Here is a 24,356-nt window from a genome sequence, read left to right on the forward strand (position 1 = left end):
AAGTAACACATTTCACCTGATACATGCAAAATTCGACCCATGAAAAAACTCTATTTTCAGTTTTTTTTAAGCACAATTCAGTTATTCAAACATTTATAATAAACAAATGCATGTAAAACTCTTAAATTTATTAAGAAACATCTGAATATACAGTTTTGTTGTTGCAAAAGAGAGAATAACTGAACACACAGGGTACATTTAGGATTTATTCATTTACATTAAATGGTAATAGATCACAAAAACAGCATTTATACAGAGTGCATCTTCAGTCCAACTTCCTAAACAGTCCTCAGAGCATCGAGCACTGGCATCGTCCCATTAAAGCCTGCGTCGAATAAGCAATCCACCCATGTTCCCCTTCCCAAAGCTCTGGTCCTGTAGACACACACACACACACACAGCCCAGTTATTAGTGGTCATGTATCTGTGCGAGTGTGTGAAGAAGAGCATGTCCAGTCTTGGTGCAACACAAGTGAATCATTTGTGACAGCTAACAGGAGCTTTTAGGTGTGTGTGTGGGGTGGGGTGGGGTGGGGGGGGGGACGGGTGATGGGTTTGGGATGTGGGATTTCTGATTGGGTGTAGAAAAGAAATAACTGAATCAAATTTGATGAAGCAGAAATGTGACATCAATGATACTGCCTTTAGTTGAGGTTGAAGTATTCATATTAATACTGTGATACGCAAGGACAAATGGTGCAGGTCTACTACAAACCCCACCATCAGTGGCTACATGTACATGGATGACAATATTCTACTATATTAACCAAATAAAGATAATACTCAGAATAAGAGAGGACTAGGTGTGTTTCCGTGTGATTGTCGAGTAATTTTTATGCGAGCTATAATGATGTCACAAAAAAAGGAAGCAATCATGTGAGTTTCCATCAGCTTGCTTGGAGCAAGCCAACTGCCAGCGCTGCCAGGAGATGGCGATATAAGCGACATTAAAGAGTAGAAGAAAAAAACAAAAAACAAGTAGTAAAAAACATGGCGGGTGGTTTTAAGGAATTACCTTCAGTTGGATAAGTTGTTTGTTAGTACCAGCAAGTACTAGACATGCTAGATTCTGTCCAGACATGAAGGCAAAGTTGGGAATATCCATGATGGCCAAAACAGCTCGTCGGTCATGTGAATAAAAGGTTTGTTTAATCAGAACTGAATTTAATATGTTGTTTCCATCTCATGTTGAATTTTTGTTTCCTCCAAAAAAAAGGCAAACACCACATCAAGTGAGCATAAAAATTCCCGTGACACAGGAACTTTGTTTTCTTCAAATTTTGAAGAAAACCCCAATTAAGTCAGATGAGGAGAGTTCTGATCTTAGTTGGATTATCCAAGTGTGCTGGAGACGCGTGAACACCTCCGTTGCACTATGAATGCATTTAGAAAATTTGCAACACATACAACACGCAGTCCATCCTCTGACGAAAGTTACAAATTCAGCTCAAAGCGGTTGTTTGCGGTATTTTTTTTTGCAGGATAACACTAAAAAATCTACCCGTCACAACGCAACAGAAAGATTTCAGGTCAAACTCCAGGAGGAAACTCACACAAAGAATGTGAGGACGTAATGTGGGCGTGTCTTCAGGTAGACTTTACTCCGTGGCAAGTCGACCCGAAGCTGAACCAAATATTAGTTTAACACCTCAATGGAAATATTGCCTTGTTAGAACAGGGTCAATAGTTGCCGTCCATGTAACTGGAGCCACTGACTCTGACCCCCCTGCCTGCTCAACGTCATCAAAGGCAGGAGCTGCCTACAGGACACTACCAGGACAAATGCATTACTACACTTCCCAAAACACAACAGGTGTAAGCAAGGAAACTGAACCGTGAGTCAGTGTTTATTTTCAAAATCAAGCATCTGGCATGGCTACAAACTGTACTCATCTTATCAGGGGTACATGGGCGGAGCTAAAAGTGTTGAGTAGTCCAGCTTAACATTGTAAACACTGTTTGTGAGTCACTGTCTTCTTACAATTGAGTTGCGAGAGACTTTACTCATCCTTCTTGAACTTCCCGTTAATGTATGGCACATAGTCAAGTATTAATCGCCAGTCCGTGAAGTGAATGAGCGCCACGCCGCCCACTGTCCCCCAGGCAACCAAGTTCGGTACCCTGGAAGAGAGGTTAAAGAGGAAAAAAATGGGAGCAATACAGAGCACAGTGGACAGAAGCAGTATCATTAAAGACTTCCAGTGTAAACCAGCACAGTTTGGACTGTTGTAGAGCTTGTGTCCATCATAATTGTTCAAGCATATGTGGACAAGGGATGTACAAGTATTCAGGAAATACTACGACACAGACTTTACCGTTATACCAAAAACCTGATGAGCCCCAGGTGAGAAATCTTTGTCTATGTCCCTGATTGGCACCTTCACAATTCTATTGTATTAAAGTTACCAAAAGAATAATATGGCATTTCGAGCTATCAATATTCCTAACTTATAAATTAAAAAAAAACCCAAAACTCAAACGTAATGCGTTTCAGGAGTCACTGTGACTGTAATGAGAGTTTTACCGTACGCTGTTGTACTGTCGAACTTAATTTTCGGAAAAAAGTTATCTTAACGTGAAAAATGTCATAGTTTGATACAATAAAAAAGGGCTTTATTTGCATGCAAGGTCCAACTCTTACTCTGCACCCATTCGTGTTCTTAAAGTAAAATCACTTTTAATTTCCATGGACATCTTTTAATTAGCTTGCGTGGCCCACATTTTTCACCATATTTGGTAGAGAGCTGGTCCAGGGGGCAAAGAGGGGCCCTTTTTACTGTTAGGGACAATCCTTTTGGAGCCTGTATGTTCTCTTCATAGAACCCTTGATATTTTTTTTTTAAGGAATTTGGGGAAAATGTGTTTTCAGCGATTTTAGTTGTCTGCAAGGTAAACAAACTTGTAGTGTGACGTAAATATCTAGGTTTTCCAATAACGCACATAAATAAAAACATTTTTCCATTTTATTAAAGCAGATGAATGACGATTCAAGGGGCGTGGCCTTCACGCAAAAGCGTTACGATCCGAAACTATAGCGCCGCCATCTGGCCGATTGGCCACATGATTAAAGGGAAGCGTTTCCTCATTCCACGTCTTTTGCCAGATCTCATTAAATTAGCACAATACTTGTGCAATTCAGGTTATGCCAATTACAGACACAGTATGAGGTAACTTTTTTAAGTTAGATCAATCTTACAGTCCACTTCTGGAATGATTTATTACTGTCATGAGATTTACTGGACCCAAAATTTCATAAAGTTAAATAGTGAGATACTGTACGTTATCTGCCATGAAATTAGGGGACGAATGTTACCAACCTCATCATTATCAATGTTTTCCCTGACACACTGCTGTCTCAATAGCGTCTGTTAGCCCGGGATTACGCACCTCTGAGACCAATTTACTCAGGACAAAAATACACTTTACGCCGTCAATTTAACGACTGTTATTTCCATCTTCTTTTAACCTTAGCTGTTCAGTCAGAGAAACCAAAGTATCCCTGCAAGCAAAATCGGTGCGATATAACCAGCCAGGCTAAGCTAACATCAGGCGAACGAACAGGTCACAGAAAAGGACAGTGACGTTCACGCTATCATTTTAAAATCAATACAGCTGACAACATTTAAAAGCGCACATCCCACCACTTTTAATGAGCTAACTTACCAGGTCCTGGCAATGGAAACGTACTTGACACCAAGGAATTTATTAAATATTTTCTGGACCATCCTGACCTCTACACTGCTTTACTCCATGCAATGAATTCTCCCTCAAGCCTATTGAGGACCCAGTGCTGCCTTTTCGTACGCCTGTTCAGAATTACCAGCTGAACAGAGCGAGCAGTTTCGCGGGGTCGTTTCAGGCCACCATTTCAGAGGTCCGTTTACAACACGGAACGGAAGATATCTCAAACATCCATTGTCTGCGTTTACCTCATATTATCCATAGCATTAGCTTGTAACATGCCTTGAATTAAATATCGTGCCTTGACTGCACAGTCAAAGCCGAAAATATGAACAAATTCATATTCCGAACTGCAATAAACCCTTTGTTACAATGTTTTCCTTTATTGTCCTTTTAATGTATACAATTTTCAAAACCCAGACATTGGAAAAGGTATAATCTGTTATTAAAAATGGCACATTTATTGCTACATTACTGTTATATACAGGACAGTTCTCAACTATATATATATATATATATTTTTATTTATTTATATTTATATAAAAAGAGAGACAAAGAGTGAGGCACTCTGAGGACCCTGCAGGAGACAGTTGTGTCCTCATTCCAGAATGTCAGGCGCTGTGCCTGTGAATGTATATTACACTCAATCTCCCCCCTTTTGTGTTCAACAAAGATATGACAAAATTATTGAAAGCAAGTTTTTATTACTGCTTTCTTATACCAAAACAAGTCCAAGTCTTAAGAGTGAACACTTTGAATCATAAAGTTTTCTGATATTATGCATTCCTGCAGTGATCGGGCTGCTTTTATGCGGACTTCAAACTGCGTCTATGTCAAGACTTTCGTCGAGATTTAATATGCCCATAATAATAGGATGTAACCTTGCAGGCTCGTGGGACGTTCACAGAATACTGAATGACATCAAGTCAAAAATTTCCCTTGAAACAAATCAATATTCAGTACACTTATTGATCTTGCAATAATAAACAAAACTGCGAATACAACTTTTTGATAGAAGTGATCACACATTCTTTCAAAAAGTCACTGTCAATGCCACAAAAGAGTTGGAAGAGTAAAAGGTTAGAGGTGAAAATTTTCACTGAGGACTAAATATGCTGAAAGTCAGTGCCGCAAAGGATGCGCACTCTGATATACAGAAAATGCTTCATTAGAGGCTCCAGCTACAACGCAAAATAAAACTCACTCCCTACATTGAAACTGAAGCAACACATATACTGACATAATAATGTGCATTAAAAGCAGACAATGAGAGCCAAAAGCAACACCTCTTGAATCCCATTACGTCAGGTGGTTTAGCAATATAGGGCAAAATAGAAAGAATGACTTGGACCCATGACCATAACTAGAACAGCAGTTTGAACAATGTCATCCAGTTGAATAATTAGAAAAAAAGGAATAAAAACTAAACAAGATCTACGTAACATTTATTTATTTAACTAGATACACTGAAAGAAAATCTCTTTATACGATTTAAACTTCTTCCTGAAAATTGAAAAAAGCATTAGGAGAAGGGAGGGTGGGGGAATGAACAAGTACCTCTTTAATCTCCATGATAAATGAAATGATATGGTTCACAAAGAAAAACTGTCATAAATGAAAATACAAGTTCAGGCACTGATAAGGTATCACTCTCCCATCATGACATCTTAAGTCTTGAGAATGAAAAGGCCACACTATTGATTTGTATAGGTCTTTTTCTTCATCTCTTATTGTAGAAATTAAACACACAAAATGCTCTACCTCCCATTTGTGATTACATGTTGGTAAAAAACATTCACAACATGACATGACATGGGAATAACATCACAATAACACTGTTTTGTTCTCCATATTATCTATTACCTTGCACCAAATTACCAACATCTGCCTCTGAAATAAACGTGCAGGGTCCTAAAGTGAGCTGCACACAGAGAGCCACTTGGTTGAGGCTAGACATTAGAAAAACGGTGAAATGAAATCTTGTGTTGTACTGATACAAAAAAAAAAAAAACTAAAAAAAAAAAAAAATCCCAGGAACAAAACTTTGAAAATGAAGGCGATCCACATTTGTATGGTAGCTACATTCAAAAACCAGTTGCATAATTACTGTTAGAGACAAAAAATCCCCTCCCACATTTGTCCTCTTGCCTCGCTGCTGAAGCGGCACTTCAACAGAACCGTGGCACAAGCTTCGCCCACATACCCCCAAATGTAAAGAAAGAATTCATCTGGGTAGCTGATGATACGCCTTTTAACTAAAACTGGAATAAAAGGATACACAAACCCTTTTTTATTTATCATCCGTTGACCATTTTCTATGCTGTCCTTGTTCAATTTCATTAATTTTTGAACAATTTCATTTAAATGTCAAATATCCCCTTGTTCAGTTCATCTACAATACACTCTAAACTTCAAACTAATATTGCCATTTATGTAAAAAATCTACAATGTATAGGCTAACAAAAAATATATATTTTTATATATATTTAATTTTGAAAAATGAAACAGTAATGTATGAAGTGAATTTACACATCACACTTCTCTCAGTAAGAAATGTGAAAACAAACTTACTCAGGAGGAAGGTGAGGGGCTGTAATTCAGTGGGAATGCTCATTTAGGAAAAGAAAGCCTCTGTTGCTTTGACAACTTATGAGATCCCTCTGTCAAAAGGAACCAGGATTTTTTTTGTTTTTATTTTTCCAGAACATCAATTCAGGGGAAAGAAGAAGGAGGGAAAAAAAAAAGAAAAAAAAAAAGATCTTGAGCCATAAAAGTCTGCTGGCATTGTCAGTAAACCATTTCAAATAAGTAATAGCACTGAGTGTGTGCTGAAATGGCTTTTATACAAGTCTTTCGGGGACTGAAATGCACCACATACAGGTCAACAGCCATCTTCCAACTGGAACCTATACAACTGTGCTTTGTCTTGTCTGGTTGCTTTAGTACTTCAATCAGTACAGAAACCTGAAGCTATGACAAGGGATTACTGGAGTAACACTAGAATTTGTTGTCAAAAGAGGAAGAACAGTTTTGTGTTTTGACTTTTCATAACCTTCAAAGAAGGAGTATTCTGTTCCAAGTCTCCAGACGCCTTGTAGGATAGGGACAGGCCTCGAGTCAGAGACTTGCTCAGAGTTTCCATCTTTCACAAAAGCTTTGTTTGAAGTGTCAAAAAATTTGACCTTTCGCTTGTGACCTTTCCACCGCCCTCACCCAAACATTTGCTGAGAAGATTGAGGAAAATTCCCTTTCCTGTCAATTTTGTCAATTCAACTTCAATCATGGGCTTGGTTACATAACATATGTAAGACTGTACCATCACGCTGGGAATGACATACATTAAAAATAATTGCTCATACACATAAGCAATCCCGCACAATAAATGTTCCTCACATGTAAAGCAATTTGCTTAAATGTCAAATAGAAAACATGTAACAATTAGGCACAAATCCTTGATTCAATTTGTGTTTGTTTAGGTCTCCTTTCTTTCACCAGAGCACCTCTCGGCAGTGTGAAGTCCCAATTTGTGGCAGGACAATAAGTTCTCCGGTGTTCAATCATATTGTGGAAACCAAGAGAAAAAAAAAAAAGTTTTTACATGTATAAAACAAAGCAAAACTTAAAATTAAAAAAAAAAAAAGTTCTTCACATTTGAGCTTGTAGTCATGGTTGGGAGTGCGACAAACAGGCTGTGTCAGTTTTGGCAGTATGCATGTGTGTACGAGTGTGTGAATGTGCATCTTGAAACTTGAACGGACAATACACAGACATGTCCACATATACACACACACTGAGAATAATGGGTGGAAGAAATCTGTTAAGGCCACATCCTCTGACAGCCAAGGAAACACCACCAGACCTATAAAGGGAAGGACAGAAAATATGAATGAGCTGGCTGTTGTTGGTTTTCAGTACTTTGTTTATATCACAAAAATCCACAGAGTACCCTAACACATCCTAAGAAAGACAGAGTTAATCATAAATCCACATGTCTGACCTGGTGTTACATGTGGCCAACTGGATTGTGGCCATCTCCTCCAATACTAGGATGGCCTCCTGAGAGCTGCATGGGTGCTTCACCCACCACCCCAGACACCTTCTCCTCCTCACGACGTTTTAAACACGCTGCCTTGGGGTTAAGGTTACGCTCTGGGGAAGGAAGAAGATGAATCACATTCTCAGTATGCATGACAAGAGCCAAATAAAACTACACTTCTACACCTCTCATTTGTAATAAAGTTGTACCAGGAGACATATTTTTGCAGGCCAACCCAGAATTTAGCATCACCATGGGCTGGATTATTGCCGGGCAGTGGTCTGTGTCACAAAGTGTATCAGACATATTGTTTGGCAAGGTAATCATCACAAACGAAGATAATTTTAGGGTTTTCCAGGCATAAATGAAACTGATCAAAGTACAAAGGTATGACAGGAATGAACTCTACCACAGACAGCAAAACTTGCTTTGGGCTTTTGCTGTTGATGTGATGTTGGTTAATGTCTGCAACAACCTTTGGAGTCTTGTCTTGGCTTCTCTTGTTAGCCATTAAAAATCAGCATTCATGAGTGGGGTATTTTACTGATGTATTTTATGCTGCAGAATAAAGTGAAACTATCTTATGCTTGTGTGAGGTACAAATGAGATGTCAGGCATTTGATGGAAAACCCATTGAAAAGACCCATCAAAATTCACACAAGTGAACCAACAGTTAGCCAACAGCTAACTTGTTTCCAGGTTTCAAACTCAATCCTGTGCCACCAGGTGCTCCTTGTAAACTGACCTCTGACTTGTTGTTCTAGATTGAGGATGACATTGACAGCTTGGTGCAGGATGAGAAGTTTGGTCTGAGGTTTGTCATGGCTGAGGTGCAGCTGGCACATCCTCCCAAGCTCCTTAAATGCCTCGTTGATGTCCCGTACTCTGAGACGCTCACGGGCGTTGTTAGCCACTCGCCGTTCCCTCTCACGCTCCATCTTCACCTCAGGGGGAACATCCTCATCATCTTCATTATCCTGGCTGGATGCAAATGGAGATGAAGGGATGAAGCTGTGGGCAAAAGAAAACTTTGAAAATACACAAACAAACAGGGGAAGCTGTATAAAGGCTACATGAATCAGGTTAAAAGTTAGGGTGACCAGCAGAGGCGTGCATCCACAATGAGGCTTTGTACTGAATGGATGCACTAAAAATGACGTGTGCAGATAAGTGAACGTGAACTAAAAAGCAGTGTCTCCCACTTGATGATCATCTGATCACAAAGTTTATCAAACCAAAGATAAATACAATTCATTTGGAATCCAAAGTCGAATTAATTTACTTAAGTGTGGAGGGGTAAGCCCACATCTTCGTAAATTTAAAAAATAATATTGTTTGTGACGGTTTTCACTGGATAGTGTGATTGAGAATGATTCTTATTTTTCAAATGTTTGTGCATTTATTCAGGCGCAAATACATTGTAACGCATTAGAGAGACAGCTCTTTAAGTGTGTGCTTTGAGTGATGTCTGGGAAGAGCCCACAAAGCACAAGAAATTGATTCTCTTTTTCAGAAACTTACTCATCTTTCTGGTCTGAAAGGCCAGAGAGCAACTGGAGGGTCAACGCCTCCTTTCTGAAAACGTGACATGAAGGGGGGGGGGGATTTCAACATCATTAAACACCTAGCATAGCCAGGACTAGCAGAGGGACACACAACGTAGATGAATTACATCGTCTTTCAAAAATGAATCCTAGCTGACATTTGGATCTTTTCATTAATGAGAGTGGTTCCTTAATATACATGAAATGTTATTAGAATTTCTCCCTTTTTTGGGGTTTAACAGTAAGGAACACTTTACCTTGTTCGACTGCGTGCTGCTTTGGAATCTTTCTTTTCTTCCTCTGACTTGTCTGCCACAGATGAGTTTTCATCATCCTCTTTGTCTTCTCTTTTGATGTCTGAGCTGCTGGAGGAGTGTGTGGAACGGGCCAGGCCACCAGGAAGACCTACCGGCACAGACATGACAATAACGCTCTCAGCCAAATACACAAAATGCAAAAAAAAAATAATGATGTTACTGAACAACTTATATGCACTTAGTTAAAAAAAAAAGAAAAAGAAAAGAAGTCATACTGGTAAAGCCTTCTGGTTGGCCAACGGATGGTGTGGGTCCAGATGCGTGATGACCATGCAGAAGTGTGCTGCTAGGAGGAAGACCTGTGGGCTCCTCGTGTTTCCCTCCCTGCTGATGAGGGTGGGAAAAAGTGATGAGATTCTCTACATAACACTCTCTTTACCCAACATTCCTGAGACACAACTTCAACTTATTACAATTTTTTTGGCGATCACATTTTTGACCAGCAGATGGCACAAATGGAGATGTTTGTCATTGTTTTTGTTACTCATGAAAATGAACTGTTAGGCAATGCCATCTTTAATTTTGAGTTCTCAGTTGTACGCTTAATAAAGTCATGATGTCAAAAACAACACAGAACAAGTCCAAGGTCTACCCTGAAACATGTCAGGACTTCCTTCAATAAACTACATGAAGATTCTTACAGTGCAAAAAGTGGCATTATTGCAGCTTTAGCTCTGCCAAGGACAGGGTTTGTCCATTGGCAAGAGTAAACAAAAACTAGGTAAATTCTATGGCAGATTTCCCAGAAAAAAACTTAGTCTGCCTTTAGTTTGTGGAGAGTGGGGGGAAAAGAAATAATGTTGATGTTAACGCTGTATGTAACTGGACATGTGTCAATACTGCAGTGACCTCTCACAGGTAACACAAGCAGTATTACCAGCAATACAGCAGGCAACACATACTTCCCAAAACCCCACGAAATCTACAGTATTACAACAGTGTAACAAGGTCCTGTAAGAGAGGTTTAACCAGTGTCAATGTTATGTGATACGGTATAACAAAAATTTTCAATTCTGTTTGCTCCAGGCTTGGATACACCACCACCAGTTCACATTCCCTTTGAAATGCACGGAAATGAGAACTCACCATAGCAGGATGTCTGTTGCTCAGCGCGAGGCTGGCATTGGGGAAGGCTGGAGAGAGGCCTCCCAGGCCCCCATTGTGTACTGAGGAGAGCAGGCTGTGCATGTCTGAGTGGGCGCCCTCCAAGCTGGGGCCCTGGCCCACAGCATGGTTACGAAGTACATGTATCGCCTCCTCCAAGCGGTCCTCCATTTTACTCTGCTACATAAATTTTCAAACATCAAGTTTGTTGGTTCATCTCTGACTGAAAGCAAAGAACTTGGGAAAAAAAAAAAACAACTACCAAAAATCATACAGATACTGAGGAAGAACTTAAAATTCAAAGGTGTTTCCACATACCAATGCATGTGGTTGTCCTTCGTAGCTGGGTGTGGTTGGTCTTTGCCACTGAGACTGACCTCCTGCTGAGAGAAATATTAAGACAGTGTGAAGTGGTAATTCATAACTTCACACCAGATGGAGCTGCAGAAGCTTTTCTGTTCAGAGAACATTAAACATGTATGGGCAGAAAAATGTGCACATACATAGGAAGTTAAAAGTGGAAGAACATAGATGTTATAGAAAGCTATGTGGAAAAAGGAGTTCAGCCAATCTGCAGTTAAGTTTTCTTTCACAGCGACCAGATGGGAGTCTCAGTAAACTATGACTGATTTTCAAGGATTGAAATGGAAATGATAGAACTGAAGACAGACACACTTTCAAACTAATAAATCTAAATAAAATAATACTGCTCAGATCCCCTTATAGAATGTCATAATTCAGATCAGGAATTTAAACTGAAATGATATGATTCCAATTTGAATTCAGTTTTGCACATTTATTTGCCCATCGACACAGACATCATATAAGTTCCAGGGCTGTCAAAATAATAAATAAAATGGACTGGTAAAGGTAATCGGTTACATGACTGAGTTAAAACTAGGAACAAAGCTCGACTCGACTGTCAGTCACTGAACCAATTGTTTGATTTCATCTTCCCTTTCTTTTTATGTGAGAGATGCACTTTACCTGCAATGCCCTGAGGAGAACCAGGAGTAGATGGAGCTGAGGAGAAGTTATTACTGTTGTGGTCCGATGGATAAATCTGCATAAATTTAGCAAAACACCAACACATTATTAGATGATTTAGTTTTGCCAAGTAGGTTTTAACAAGTTACAGTAGAACCAAAGTTATAGCATTTACTAAGACATGTCTTCAGAACATTAGACAGATAAAGATAATATTCATCTGTTTTAGAGTGTAAAAAAATACATCACTATCTTAAATTGAACTGAAAAATAACTGGGAAAATCAAAACCCCAGGTCCAATTTAAACAAACCCACAAAAACAAGGAAAGAAAAACTCACTGAGGCAAGAGCCTTCCCAATTTCATCTCCTGAACTGCCAGCTGTGGTGCCTCGGTTGGCTGCAGACAAATTAATAATGAGTCAGATGACCTGTTAATTTGATCTTGGAAGGGGGAGGGATGTTGAAAGACCAAGGGAGTTGAAAAGCTGAGAGAGCCAACCAAGTTTTTTTTTTTTTTTTTTTTTAAGTTTCTCACCCATAATGCCATCTCCGTTGATGGCAGGTGTGTGGCTGTAAGTGGTGGGAGCTGAGTGGAAACCATTGACTTCGCTACCATGCAGAGGATAGTTCTGTGGGGACAGAGGCAGGGGATGACGCTTCTGGAGAAGGGATACAAGCAGCTTCATAAGGCAAAGATCCCTTACAGAAAAATAAGGCAAGCTAATAGAACAAATTCATTAATGCTTTTAAGAATAAAGTTATAAGTTTAGTTACATAAGCAATAAATTCAAATGATATAGAAATGTTATGAAACAAAATCAGCTATAAAAACCATGAAGATGGATTGAAGAAACACAAAAATGTATAACTCAAACTAAGGAAAACAAAAGTTAAATACAAAGTAGAAAAAATAATCATGCCCATAGTTAAAATGGAGCATGTGCTACAAATTCTACCCACCATCCTGTCCTGGGGGTTAATAGCAGAGAAGGAGCCTGGTTGTCCAATGTGGGGAGGGTTGCCCAGCATGGCAGAGTAGCCAGAAGATGACCAGGGGTCTTCTAAAACGAATGGAGAAAGATTTGCAAAACTGAATGTAGCTTCAAAAAGCAGACAGACAGTCATTGAGCCAATGATAATATATGACAATTACCTTGCATGTAGAAAGAGCCGGGGTATACCGCTCCAGGCTTACCACCAGGATATCCTCCGTTGTCCCTGGCATACTCATCACCAGATGTAGAGGCATACACCTGGAGGAAAAGAAAGAAAAAAAAATGAATATGTATGTATGAGAATATATATATCAATCATTGGTACACTTCAACTGTGAGAGAAAATGTTTTTAAAAAAATCCAGGAAATCACATTGTATGATTTTCAAAGAATTTATTTGTATGATGGTGCAGAAAATAAAGTATTTGATCAATATCAAAAGGTTCACTTCAATGCTTTGTAATGTAACCCTGGTTGGCAATGACAGAGGTCAAACGTTTCCTGTAGGTCTTCACCAGGTCTGCACACACTGTAGCTGGTACTTTGGCCCATTCCTCCATGCAGATCTTCTCAAGAGGTGTGATGTTTTGGGGCTTTCGCTGGGCAACATGGACTTTCAACTCCCTCTCTATTGGATTTAGGATTTAGGTCTAGAGACTGGCGAGGCCACTCCAGAACCTTGAAATGTTTTTTATGTAGCCACTCCTTCGCTGCCCGGGCGGTGTGTTTGGGATCATTGTCATGATGGAAGATCCAGCCACGTTTCATCCTCACAGATGGAAAAAGGCGTTTGACCAAAATCTCTCCATACATGGCCCCAGTCACCCTTTCCTTAATACGGATCAGTTGTTCTGTCCCCTTCACAGAAAAACAGTCCCAAAGCATAATGTTTCCACCCCCATGCTTCACAGTGGCTATGGTGTTCCTGGGATGAAACTCAGCATTCTTCTCCTTCAAACATGGCGAGTGGAGTGAATACCAAAGACTTCAATTTTGGTCTCATCTGACCACAGGACAGTCTCCCAAACCTCCCCTGGATCATCCAGAGGGTCTCTGACAAACTTTACATGGGCCTGGACATGTGCTGGTTTAAGCAGGGGGACCTTTCGAGCACTGCAGGATTTTAATCCATGACGACATAGTGTGTTACAAATAGTAACCTTTGTTACTGTGGTCCCAGAACTCTTCAGGTCATTGACCAGTTCCCCCATGTAGTTCTGGGCTGTTGCCTCACCTTTCCCAAGATCATTTGTACCCCACGAGGTGAGATCTTGAATGGAGCCCCAGGTGGAGGGAGATTGTCAGTGCTCTTGTATTTATTCCATTTTCTAATAATTGCAAGCTGCTTGCCTATTGTTGATTGGCTCATCCCAGTCTTGTGCAGGTGTGCAATCTTGTCCCTGGTGTCCTTAGCAAGCTCTTTCGTCTTGGCCATGGTGGAGAAGCTGCAGTCTGACTGTTTAGGGTGTGGACAGGTGTCTTTTATACAGATAAGTTTAAACAGGTGTCATTAATACAGGTAACGAGTGGAGGATAGAAGAGCTTCTTAATGAAGAATTAACACGTCTGTGAGGGCCAGAATTCTTGCTTGTTTATAGGTGATAAAAACTTATTTTCTGCACCATTACACAAATAAATCCTTAGACAATCATACAATGTGATTTCCTGGATTTTTTTTTACATGTCGTCTCTCACAGTTGAAGTGTACCAATGATGAACATTACAGACCTCTCTCATCTTTTTAAGTGGGACAACTTGCAGAATCGGTGTCTGCCACATACTTTTTTGCCCCACTGTACATATACATGCGCACAAAAATGAAATCAGCTGTGAGCAATAAGCTCTTTCTTTATGATTTTTCAGTTCTGAATACAAGCAACATGGCAGCATGAGAGATGAAGCATTAATCGATTCTCTTCTTGCTTTCAAAATTAATTGAATAACACCAGCTTCAAATGGCCACAAGATGGCAAGAGGGAGTCTGCAGGCAGTGGAGGCGGGCCGGCTCCTTGCCTGTGGAGGAGAACACAGCGGCCATGGCATGCTGGGCACAGCGACGGCTTGAATCCCAGTGCACAGTGAGCACTTCCTCTAGCTCCCGGGACCCCAGTGACATCGCACTGCCTGGCCTGCAGCCCCTCCCAATAACACACTTGGTATCAGCTCGCACACATACCATGCATTCAGTGACGCACGGACCCATGCACACTCCGCCAGCTATACCCTCAAACTAATGCTATCACCTTCTATAACAGAGGATTGAATTCCAGAAAAGATGGAAATTGACAAGCGCGATGAAAAAGGACATTTCAAGTTCAATTACATATTCTTTCTTCACACTGCTTACAAAACTGGATGCTGAGCCTGAGGTGACACACAGCTCCTCTGTGCTCCAATTCCACAGACTGAAGGCAGACATGAGAAGCCCTCAGCTTGCCCACACCCTCGGCCACCACACAGTCCATCTTTTCTCTCCCCCTCTGTAGTACGTGGTAGATGGAGGAAGAGAGAAAGAGAATGGGGGCTATGCTGCAAAGAATGCTAATCCAGAGAAGGGATTTTTTTTTCTGTAATTTGATTTAACAGGGAGAAGTGGAAAGGGAATGGAGAGATGCACTTCTAATTACAGAGCCATCTGCCTGTTCCTGGACCACATCCAACTCCACAGGCAGCTGGGCTGAGGAGAGGGAGCGAAGAGAGGGAGAGAGAGATGGGGGCTGGGATCCAGTCAGAGAGAGAGAGAGAGAGAGAGGGAGAGAGAGCGAGAGAGAGAGAGAGAGAGAGGGAAAGAGGGAGAGAGATTGCAGTGGGTAGGGGGTGGCAAGGGGGCAAGAGGGAGGATTGAAGGGGAAAAAATGAAGGCCCTGATGATTTATGAAATGGGTAGAGCGATAAGGGGTGTTGAGGGGGGACAGGCGAAGGTAATCTAAATGACTTAAACAAAGCTTGATATGGCCAGGGGAGTGTGAAGGAAACGGGGGATTTAAAATGATCACGGTTAATTCAGGGGAAAACATGACGGAGATGGCTTCATTTAACAATAGGCTTTGAGTTGTTCTTTCACGGGGAACAATGTTGAGTGAATCCTGCTGCTCTAGATGGGAACAGAGAACTACACAATGACTGGTGCTGCTGGATAATTGTATTCTCAGGAAGAAAGGGGATTTCTAGGGTAAAATCCTCAACTAATAGGGGTTTAATGTAATTCAGGTTATGACCGTGTAAAGGTCTCTACAGTAGAAAAACATGGGTTGTAGCATGGGGTGGGACTAGATGAAGATTACCATCAAACTAACCTCAAAGTACTTTATTCAACCACAAGGGGTTTTGTGGTTAGTGCACTGGACAACAAGGGGAGAATAAAGAGCTGCTTTCATGTTTGTAGCAGGTGACAAGAGGTGAAGGTTCACAGGTTTAGGGCAAGTTAAAAGGAAGTGGCAGCACACGGAAGTAAGGCAGTTGGATGGAATCAGACACAGGCTTTACAGAAACAATTATCACTAATTTCCGACATGTCAGGAAAAAAGTAGATGAGTAAAAGAAAAAATGTTCAAAAAAAGAGTATGTCAAAGGGTTGGTAAAGAGTGGCAGGAAGGGAGGGAGTGCAGGAGGGAGAGAAGACCACAGGATCATCATCAGCAGTCATTAATCTGGGCTCAGACACGGGGCTAAGAGGCCTCGCAAGCACCGCGCCTCACAACTGGGTCACTCACAGGGGGAGGCCCACCCAGGCCATCATGTGGTGAGGCGTAGGCGGAGGGCCGGGTGAGGTGGGGGAGGGGTATTCACACACACACACAGACATCTCATCATTCGCACTGAAGCAACACGACCATCGTTCACACCGCAGGGGAATGACTGAGGTTCAGACAGTGAAAAAGAGGGGACCTGAGCCAGACAGAGTGTTCACACTCAATCTCTGTGATATAGTCACAGATGCTAAGTGTGCCTCCATGTCGAGGTCTCAGCAGCCACTTCAACACGCCAACACCCACAGGTGGAGGACAGGACCAATATCAGGAAAAAAGTGAGGGGAGGGGGTAAAAAAATGGGCAAACTAGCAGTTTACTAGGTTGTCTGGTTTGTCCATTATAGTAAGAGTCAATCTAATGTACAAACTGAATCAATGTTGCTTCTGAGTGTGTCGCTACTTCAAGAATTTGAAAGCAACACTTATTTGCGCTCAATGTCAACTCACGCTACGTTCCTATGACACGACCCAGCAATATGGTCAGCCTCATCTGCAGAATTTTACTTTTTCCAAAAATTGAATAATAAATGCAAGCAAAGCAAATCTCATGTAACCTTTGAAATCAAAATTTGGGCAACACTGAAAAGAGTGATGACCGCGAGGTGCAAGTATTATGTAAACACACACACAAATTATCTATATATATATCTATATATGTGTGTGTTTATCTCTCTGTATATACATTAGGGCTCTGATCAACCAAAGAAATTCTTGGTCGACTGAAGCCCTCAAATTTCGACTAAAAATCGACTAATTTTATATATGAAAAATATTCTGTGTCAACTATCAGCACAAAACCTGTTGAGGAATATTTAGACAATTGTTTTTGTCACGTTATAATAATTGACCGACACAATCATTTCGCTCTGTACATGTCCTGCGCACAGAGCAAGACTGAACAGAGGAGCTCGGCATCACGGCTGAGACACAAATAGACTTAAATTAAAACTTAATGTTCAAACACAAAATTTTTACAATTAAAACAAAAAATTATGAGACTAAAACATTGAAATGACAATTCCGATACGTTCATATACTCAAAACTGACGGGGCAACCTAAGGTGGACAAGTTAGCTTACCGTTTCTAGGTGATACGTCGTGTTTGTAGCGGAGCTGTGACATGAAAACTGTTGTTTACAAACTTTGCATTTGACTTTGCATTTGACTTTTTTTCCATGATCTATTTTCATGAAATGCTGCCACACTGCAGATGTCTTTGACATGGTGGACGAGGACTGACCTTAAATGAAACCGTCAAAATTAAATATACATTCATCAAACCACCAGACATTGGCCTTCTAATACTCTTCAGTCTGTCTGTCTCTAGCGGGTCGGGCTAGTCCAAAATAGCAAAAACAAGGGGGGTGTTCAAAGATTGTTATTTGTGAAACAGGGGTGCTTTCGGTACTTTCCTCCTGATGAAATTAATGTGGCAAAAAAATCGACCAGTCGACTGGGAGATTACAGCCCTAATATACACAAAGGTATACACACACACACATATACACACGTATATATACACACACGTATACATACACATATACACACACGTATACATACACATATACACACACGTATACATACACATATACACACGTATATACACACACACGTATATACACACACACGTATATACACACGTATATACACACACACGTATATACACACACACGTATATACACACACACGTATATACACACACACGTATATACACACGTATATACACACGTATATACACACACACGTATATACACACGTATATACACACACACGTATATACACACATGTATATACACACATATGTATATATGTACATATACATACATGTACATATACATACATGTACATATACATACATGTACATATACATACACACACACACACACACACACACACACACACACACACATATATATACATAAATACACAAACACACGCAGTTTGTCACGATACCAGAATTTCAATATTCGATATAGATAAAAGGAAAGTAACCCGATGCCATTTCGATACTATGGGGGGAAAAAAAAGACAAAATAGGCATAAAAATGTTTTTAAAACATCTAGAAAATATAAACAATCAATAACATACAAATAACATCCATTACAAAACATCAGTTATGTAAGTTGACGTAAGCTGTGCACCTGCCGGCATTCATCATAATTCAGGGGTCTCAGGGCATTTCAGCCACTTCACACGCATGACAGTTTTTCACACTTAAATATCGTGTTTGGTCACGGTGAAGTATATGTTGGTATATTGCATGTAGCCTGACCGATGCTAGAAAAAGTAGTCGTCAATGATTAGCTTACAACATAACAATACAACACATCTATGATCTAACTCCCCCATTCTCACATCTCACACCCACAGGGAATGCAAACTTGAGAGGGCTGATCAGAATAATACTTAATACTTCGATGTTGTTGAGACGGGAGCTTTACTGACATCGCGATTAGGTGTACAGAGTGGGGTTTTCAGGTGTTTTGTCAAGTTGCTAGTGCTACTTGACTTTGTCGCCACTGCCTTGTAGCCGTGCTTGCAAACAGGCCTGCTGATACCTATGACTTACCCCTGACTGTTTGCCTCATGTGCCAAATATTTCCATACTGCGCTTTTGCTTTTGACATTTCCATCCAAAATTGGTCGCAAAGGTCCAGCAGCAGCACTCGCCATGTTTCGCCAGCTCTGTCATACACACGCTGAGCTTCTTGTAAGGGGAGGAGCAATGAGGTACTCTGTGTGTGCAGCAGTGCTGAGTGTAGCTGTGTGTCAACTGCAGGAGAAGACCGCACTCTTGGTATCAATACTATTGCAAATGAGTATCTTATCCGAATACTAATTTTTAGTATTGAATAATATTATGGATATTGATACTTTTGACAACCCTAACACACACACACACACACATACATATATACACACACACACACACACACACATATATATACACACACACATATATATACATATATATACACATATACACACATATATATACACATATACACACATATATATACACATATACACACATACATATACACACATTATGTATATATTATATACATATATGTATATAATATATACATAAACACACATACATACATACATACACACACATATATACACACACACATATATATGTATGTATATATGGATGGATGGATGTGTGTGCGTGCATTTTACATAGACATACACATATATACATAAGTAGACACTCATACACACGTATACATATATATATACACACACGTACAGATATATATGCACACATATACATACATTACACACACACACAAAACTCATAACTTAACTTGTCTTCTTTACTGGCTGTGTTACTGTTGCAATGCTTCATGTTGCCATGCTGAAGCTCTGATGCCACAAAAGTGCAGATGCACAGATTTCATACCCAGTTAATCTTTTAAGCCATCCCTTTCATCTGAGACTACAGGAGAGTGAGGACTGAGTTACAGAAAACGTTTGTGCAATGGTGATATTTCTCATTGATGACCCAGTGGCAGCTTAAGCACCAGGGCTACAATCCTGGAGGCTCCTTCTGTCCTGGGTCATGCGAACAACATGCATCACCTACGCTATCTTTCAATGCCTAAGTGGGTTCAGGACGCTTGTGGAACCTGCACGCATCTCTATCAAAATTTTGAATTGAATTTTTTTTTAATTAGAAAAAAAAAATCAAAAATAAAATTCTAAAAAAAATCTTTAAAAATTAAGGATATTAATAGAAGTACGTATGAACCATTATCTATTTGGCAACAACAAGTGGCTGAAATATTTTTTATCAGGCAGATGGGTTTTTTTTTCTCTTTCTACTTTGTACTTCGTAAAAAAACAACAACAACACTGTTCACTGCTCAGACTAGAATCAATAAATTTTGATTAAGCGCTTGTATTTTTCCATTCAGTTCAGGGAAAACTAGCTTGAAACATGAAACATCATTATTCATCCCCAAAATATCTATGTTTCAGGAGTTTTTAAAATTTCATTAATATTTTATTTTTCAGTGAGTTTACACTCAAAGAAAGAACTTTTTAATGTACTATTTATATATAGTTCATGTAATTTCCCCATAATTAACTTGACATTAAACCTGTTAACTTAAAGGCAGCCTTAAGTTTGAAAATGGTATTGCAGAAAATTTTGGCAGAGAAACAAGAATATTTTATGTAACTCATATTGGCTTTAAGTGTCAGTTAACGGCCTCCTTGACCAACTAATTATCGTTAACGGCCTTGAAAAAGATATCAGTCAATCCCTTGTTGAAACTTTATTGAAAAACTACATGAGACTCACACAAAGACCGTTTCAGCCATTGTGAAACATCTATAAAGAGAGGGAAATGATTTCTGATTCAAGTTTTGATCATGTCTCTTTAAACTAAGAGTAAGACTCATGCTGAATACATATTCAAACATGTGAATGTGACTTGTATTTTCAGTTATGTGCGGTTGCCATTATCCACACCTAAGCCCCATCAGCTGCTGGGAATTCTGGGCCCACTGACAAATGTGACACTTGGTATGACACCGCTTGAACTTAAGATCAGGATTTGATTACACATGGTGAGAATTAAATAAACTTGAGACTAAAACTGTAAAGATTGAAAAAAAGTTTAACTTTTTCAAAAAAGACGTATTTGCTGTATAGCTAAGTAACTTTCTGCAAGGTTTTTCAATTGTTTTTAAGAGCACAGATAAAAGACAGTCACATCTTTATCAGAGTTTATATCTGGAAAGTTACCCAATTTGACAAACTATCTGAAAATCCTGTAAAAGTACTGGTCTACATGACAATCAGACTCTCAGTGCTACTTCAAACTACTTGAATGTGGTAAGCAGACAACCACAGTAATGATGTTTATTTGGGGCCTGAGTTGCCTGACTGTCGGCTCACAGAGGGTCTTTACCCCTGTCTGTCACAGAATTGCTCAAGCAGAGTGGGGAAGGCAGTGTATGTCACAGTGTATGTGAAGCCGGTACGTGTAGTGAGAGAATGGCTGGCTGTGAGCTGTAAAGTAAGCAGAAAGAAGCACTCACCGAGGAAGGCAGGCCAGGGGGTTTCCGAATCTTCTTTGGCTGGGTGTCTACACACAGTCAGGGACAAAGTAGAAAGGTGAGTGAGAGAGAAAAAAAAATCAGGTCTTACTGAGGACAGTTTTGCAGATATCAGTTCAAAGGCTTACTACAGTTTAACTGCAGAGCAATAAACACTTAACACAGTACAGGATGTGTGTGTGTCCAAGCATGTATATGCATGTCAGAGTGTATGAAATGTTGCTGTGCTTTCATGTGTAAATGGCATTGTTTTGATTTTTTCTGGTTATGACAAAAAATAGATAATCATACTTGGAAACAAAATGTACAAAACTGAACAGCTGGTGGCTCCATCTCATATCTGTAATCTTAAATAAAATAATAATAAAAAAAGAAGCAGGACCAAATTGAAAAACATGCTGGAGGGTGAATGGCCAAAAAAAAGTAAAAAGAAATTAAAAGCCTACTCCATCACATGTCCCATGTCTTGTCCAGTTATCTTACCTATGCCTCCATCAGGCGGCCTTCTCCTGGGGTTGTTAGGGTATGATGGGTAAAACTGGGAGCCAGACTTCAGTCCAGAGGGTGACATGGCATCTGGGCTTGGCATTGCGATGTCACTAGGAAGAAAACCAGGCTAGGAAAAGACAGAGACATGATTTCACTATAAGGGCAGTAAAGAGCAGAGTGAATCATTTCTCTGTAGGGAAACAGTTATGTTATGAAAAGAGAAGTGAGAAAAACAGAGTTTCCTTTATAGATACACAATACTCAAGATATTATAGTGAGATGTAATAAAGACGCTTAGTGGCAAGATACCTGGCTTCCAAAGGGAGGATATGGTGGTCTCTCATTTTTCCCTATAAGATCAAATGATTGATGAGCACTCATTAATACAAGTGAATCACGGAGTTCAGTTGAAACACATGTAAGAGGCAATGATTTACGCTCAAAACTAACAAAAAAGTAGGTTTTTCTAAAGCACAAAAAGTCCAGAGATGCCCTCCCTTTTTCAGTACGCTCAGCTGCATAAAGCTGCCTGCCAGATAAAACCCTAGGGAAGGTTTCTGCTTCAGTGCCCTGACATCCTCAACACTCTACGAATGAACACATGCACACACATGCATCTAGACATACACTCGTGCCGTGCCAATCAGTAAACAATTTTGTGGTCATAAAGTATTTCCAACAGTTGAAATCAGCCATGATCAATGTGATTAGTTTGAAGTATGACAAGGAAAAATTTGCTCTGGTACAAGGAAGCGCATACATTCATTTTATACACATATTCCACTGAAGTCCTTAAAGATTTCATCAAATCATTTGTGTTGTTTTGTGGCACCTCTGTTGTTAAGACTCTTTACAGCAAGCCAAAACAGGACAATACCTGCTATCCCTGAACTGATGAAAGGAGAGGACAAGCCTTCGTGTTCGTTATAGTGGGATCCTTCCCCATAGCCCTGTAAAACAAACAGAAAAAAAAAACCATTAGAAAAGGAGGACAAGTGTTGTGGAGAAGATGTATGCTGATATTTGTCTTAACATTGATTGATTGAAATGATAACCACTCGTTAGGGCCATCCTCAATATGTTCGCATACCTCTATGGTTTTACCTACGGTTGTCCTCTGTCTGCTTTACTGTTTAGTGAACAGGATCCACGCCAAGCAAATCTGCATCAGCTCGGGGGATTCAAACACACTTTCTTAATTATCAACTTGTGGTAATCAAAGCCTGCTGCATCTATTTCACCCTTCTTCCTTGTATTTACACTGAGTTGTGCCAAGACAGTTACGGCGGATGTGAAGCTGCAATTACCGGTGGGCTTCCACAGAGGTTCTGGGCTACTAGACAGCTTGCCAATTCAGGATTCTGAGCCAAGGTTATTAGGTAGAAAGTAAAACTACCACTTCACATAAAACATGGATGGCACAACACACGAAAAAGCACTAAGCTGTTGTGGTGGTTGGGGGAGAGAAGATGTGAGTGTAATGTTTATCTATGGCAGTGATTTATGGAACGTGTGCGAGTGCGTGACAATGTTGTGGCATCTGGTGTTAATGCTTAAGATCTCCAAACTTAAAATCGTGCATAACTACAGCATGTGTGTGTGTGCATGTGTGTTTTTAGATCTTACCCGTCCTTGGCTGAAAGATGGACTGTTCTGTTCTGCCGAACCCCAGGATCCAGAGCTGCTGCGCTCATCTAGTGCTGAAAAAAGACATTTCGCTATGATTGACAGGAAGGAAAACCAGACCAGTTAAGACATTAACGGCGAGTGAAGATGAAAAAAATAAATAGAATATAAAAAAAGCAGTCTATATGTGTCGTTTCAGGTATGTAGAAATACTAGAATATCATCAAGGGAACTTTTCACCATGTCCTACTATCAACAGTGCATGTGTTTAAGTGGCCACAATGGGCTCGCAATAGTCAGGAGAGAGAATCCTTCATGATCAAACATGCTGCTGTTGCATTCAAATGCAACGCAATGTTCAACCATTTCTGCCTTTTAAAAAAACAAAAAACATAGGAAACGGCTCAGCGCAGTCATTAGTGTTCATTACGGTCACTGAATAGCAGAAATTAACCATTCACATCCCTAATTTGATTCAGGAGGATGAAATGTCTGTGCTACATTCAGTCAAACTGGCACAAAATGATGCAAAACAAAAATGAGACACCAAAACATGAACCACTATGTTAAAGGTAAAGAAATAACTGATGTGTGGCACAAAAGAAAAACTCAGCCAAAAGACTAGTGGAGCAGAAAACTCCCCCATCAAAATACCCCCATCATCCCCGTCTCCCTGTCTTGTGCACTAATGCTATCTAGGCTCTCTGGAGACACAAGGCTTAATTGCATGCTGATTTGCATAATTGTGCA

General features: G+C 40.0%; 2 protein-coding genes across 16 annotated transcripts in view; both read right to left on the bottom strand.

Annotated features, from left to right (window-relative positions):
- Positions 1 to 113: 113 nt before the first annotated feature.
- LOC147249986 (cytochrome b-c1 complex subunit 10-like) lies at positions 114 to 3,797 on the bottom strand. The gene is made up of 3 exons (XM_086223653.1): positions 3,664 to 3,797; positions 1,982 to 2,121; positions 114 to 375 (listed from the first exon to the last, which is right to left on the bottom strand). Exons 1-2 carry the CDS (start codon positions 3,723 to 3,725, stop codon positions 2,001 to 2,003), a joined length of 183 nt encoding a protein of 60 aa, XP_086079779.1. The 5' UTR covers positions 3,726 to 3,797; the 3' UTR covers positions 114 to 375; positions 1,982 to 2,000.
- Positions 3,798 to 4,036: 239 nt separating this feature from the next.
- tcf3b (transcription factor 3b) overlaps positions 4,037 to 24,356 on the bottom strand; it is a 32,540-nt gene continuing 12,220 nt past the window's right edge. For 2 of the 15 annotated variants that reach the window (XM_086223714.1, XM_086223699.1), the window contains 18 exons: positions 23,607 to 23,680; positions 22,858 to 22,930; positions 22,290 to 22,330; positions 21,975 to 22,107; positions 21,474 to 21,520; positions 12,825 to 12,924; positions 12,632 to 12,732; positions 12,207 to 12,330; positions 12,010 to 12,068; positions 11,670 to 11,745; positions 11,001 to 11,065; positions 10,665 to 10,862; positions 9,794 to 9,905; positions 9,519 to 9,666; positions 9,239 to 9,292; positions 8,463 to 8,728; positions 7,679 to 7,830; positions 4,038 to 7,540 (listed from right to left, as the gene is read on the bottom strand). In XM_086223714.1, coding sequence (XP_086079840.1) covers positions 7,685 to 7,830; positions 8,463 to 8,728; positions 9,239 to 9,292; positions 9,519 to 9,666; positions 9,794 to 9,905; positions 10,665 to 10,862; positions 11,001 to 11,065; positions 11,670 to 11,745; positions 12,010 to 12,068; positions 12,207 to 12,330; positions 12,632 to 12,732; positions 12,825 to 12,924; positions 21,474 to 21,520; positions 21,975 to 22,107; positions 22,290 to 22,330; positions 22,858 to 22,930; positions 23,607 to 23,680 — 1,817 coding nt within the window. In that variant the 3' untranslated portion in view covers positions 4,038 to 7,540; positions 7,679 to 7,684. Of the gene's footprint in view, positions 7,541 to 7,678; positions 7,831 to 8,462; positions 8,729 to 9,238; positions 9,293 to 9,518; positions 9,667 to 9,793; positions 9,906 to 10,664; positions 10,863 to 11,000; positions 11,066 to 11,669; positions 11,746 to 12,009; positions 12,069 to 12,206; positions 12,331 to 12,631; positions 12,733 to 12,824; positions 12,925 to 21,473; positions 21,521 to 21,974; positions 22,108 to 22,289; positions 22,331 to 22,857; positions 22,931 to 23,606; positions 23,681 to 24,356 lie in introns of all 15 variants that reach the window. The other 13 variants (XM_086223704.1, XM_086223705.1, XM_086223703.1 and 10 more) reach the window with 13 other exon arrangements.

This window comes from Aulostomus chinensis, chromosome 14, assembly GCF_037954235.1.
Source record: "Aulostomus chinensis isolate RoL2024-O1b breed Wild chromosome 14, RoL_Achi_v1.0, whole genome shotgun sequence".
Lineage (NCBI taxonomy): Eukaryota > Metazoa > Chordata > Actinopteri > Syngnathiformes > Aulostomidae > Aulostomus > Aulostomus chinensis.

Bases quoted from the DNA above. Each gene is read 5' to 3' on its own strand.
- LOC147249986 (XM_086223653.1), bottom strand. From the start codon at position 3,725: ATGGTCCAGAAAATATTTAATAAATTCCTTGGTGTCAAGTACGTTTCC. The intron at 2,122-3,663 runs GTAAGTTAGCTC...CCTCTCTTCCAG, and splicing joins GTTTCCATTGCCAGGACCTG to GGTACCGAACTTGGTTGCCT.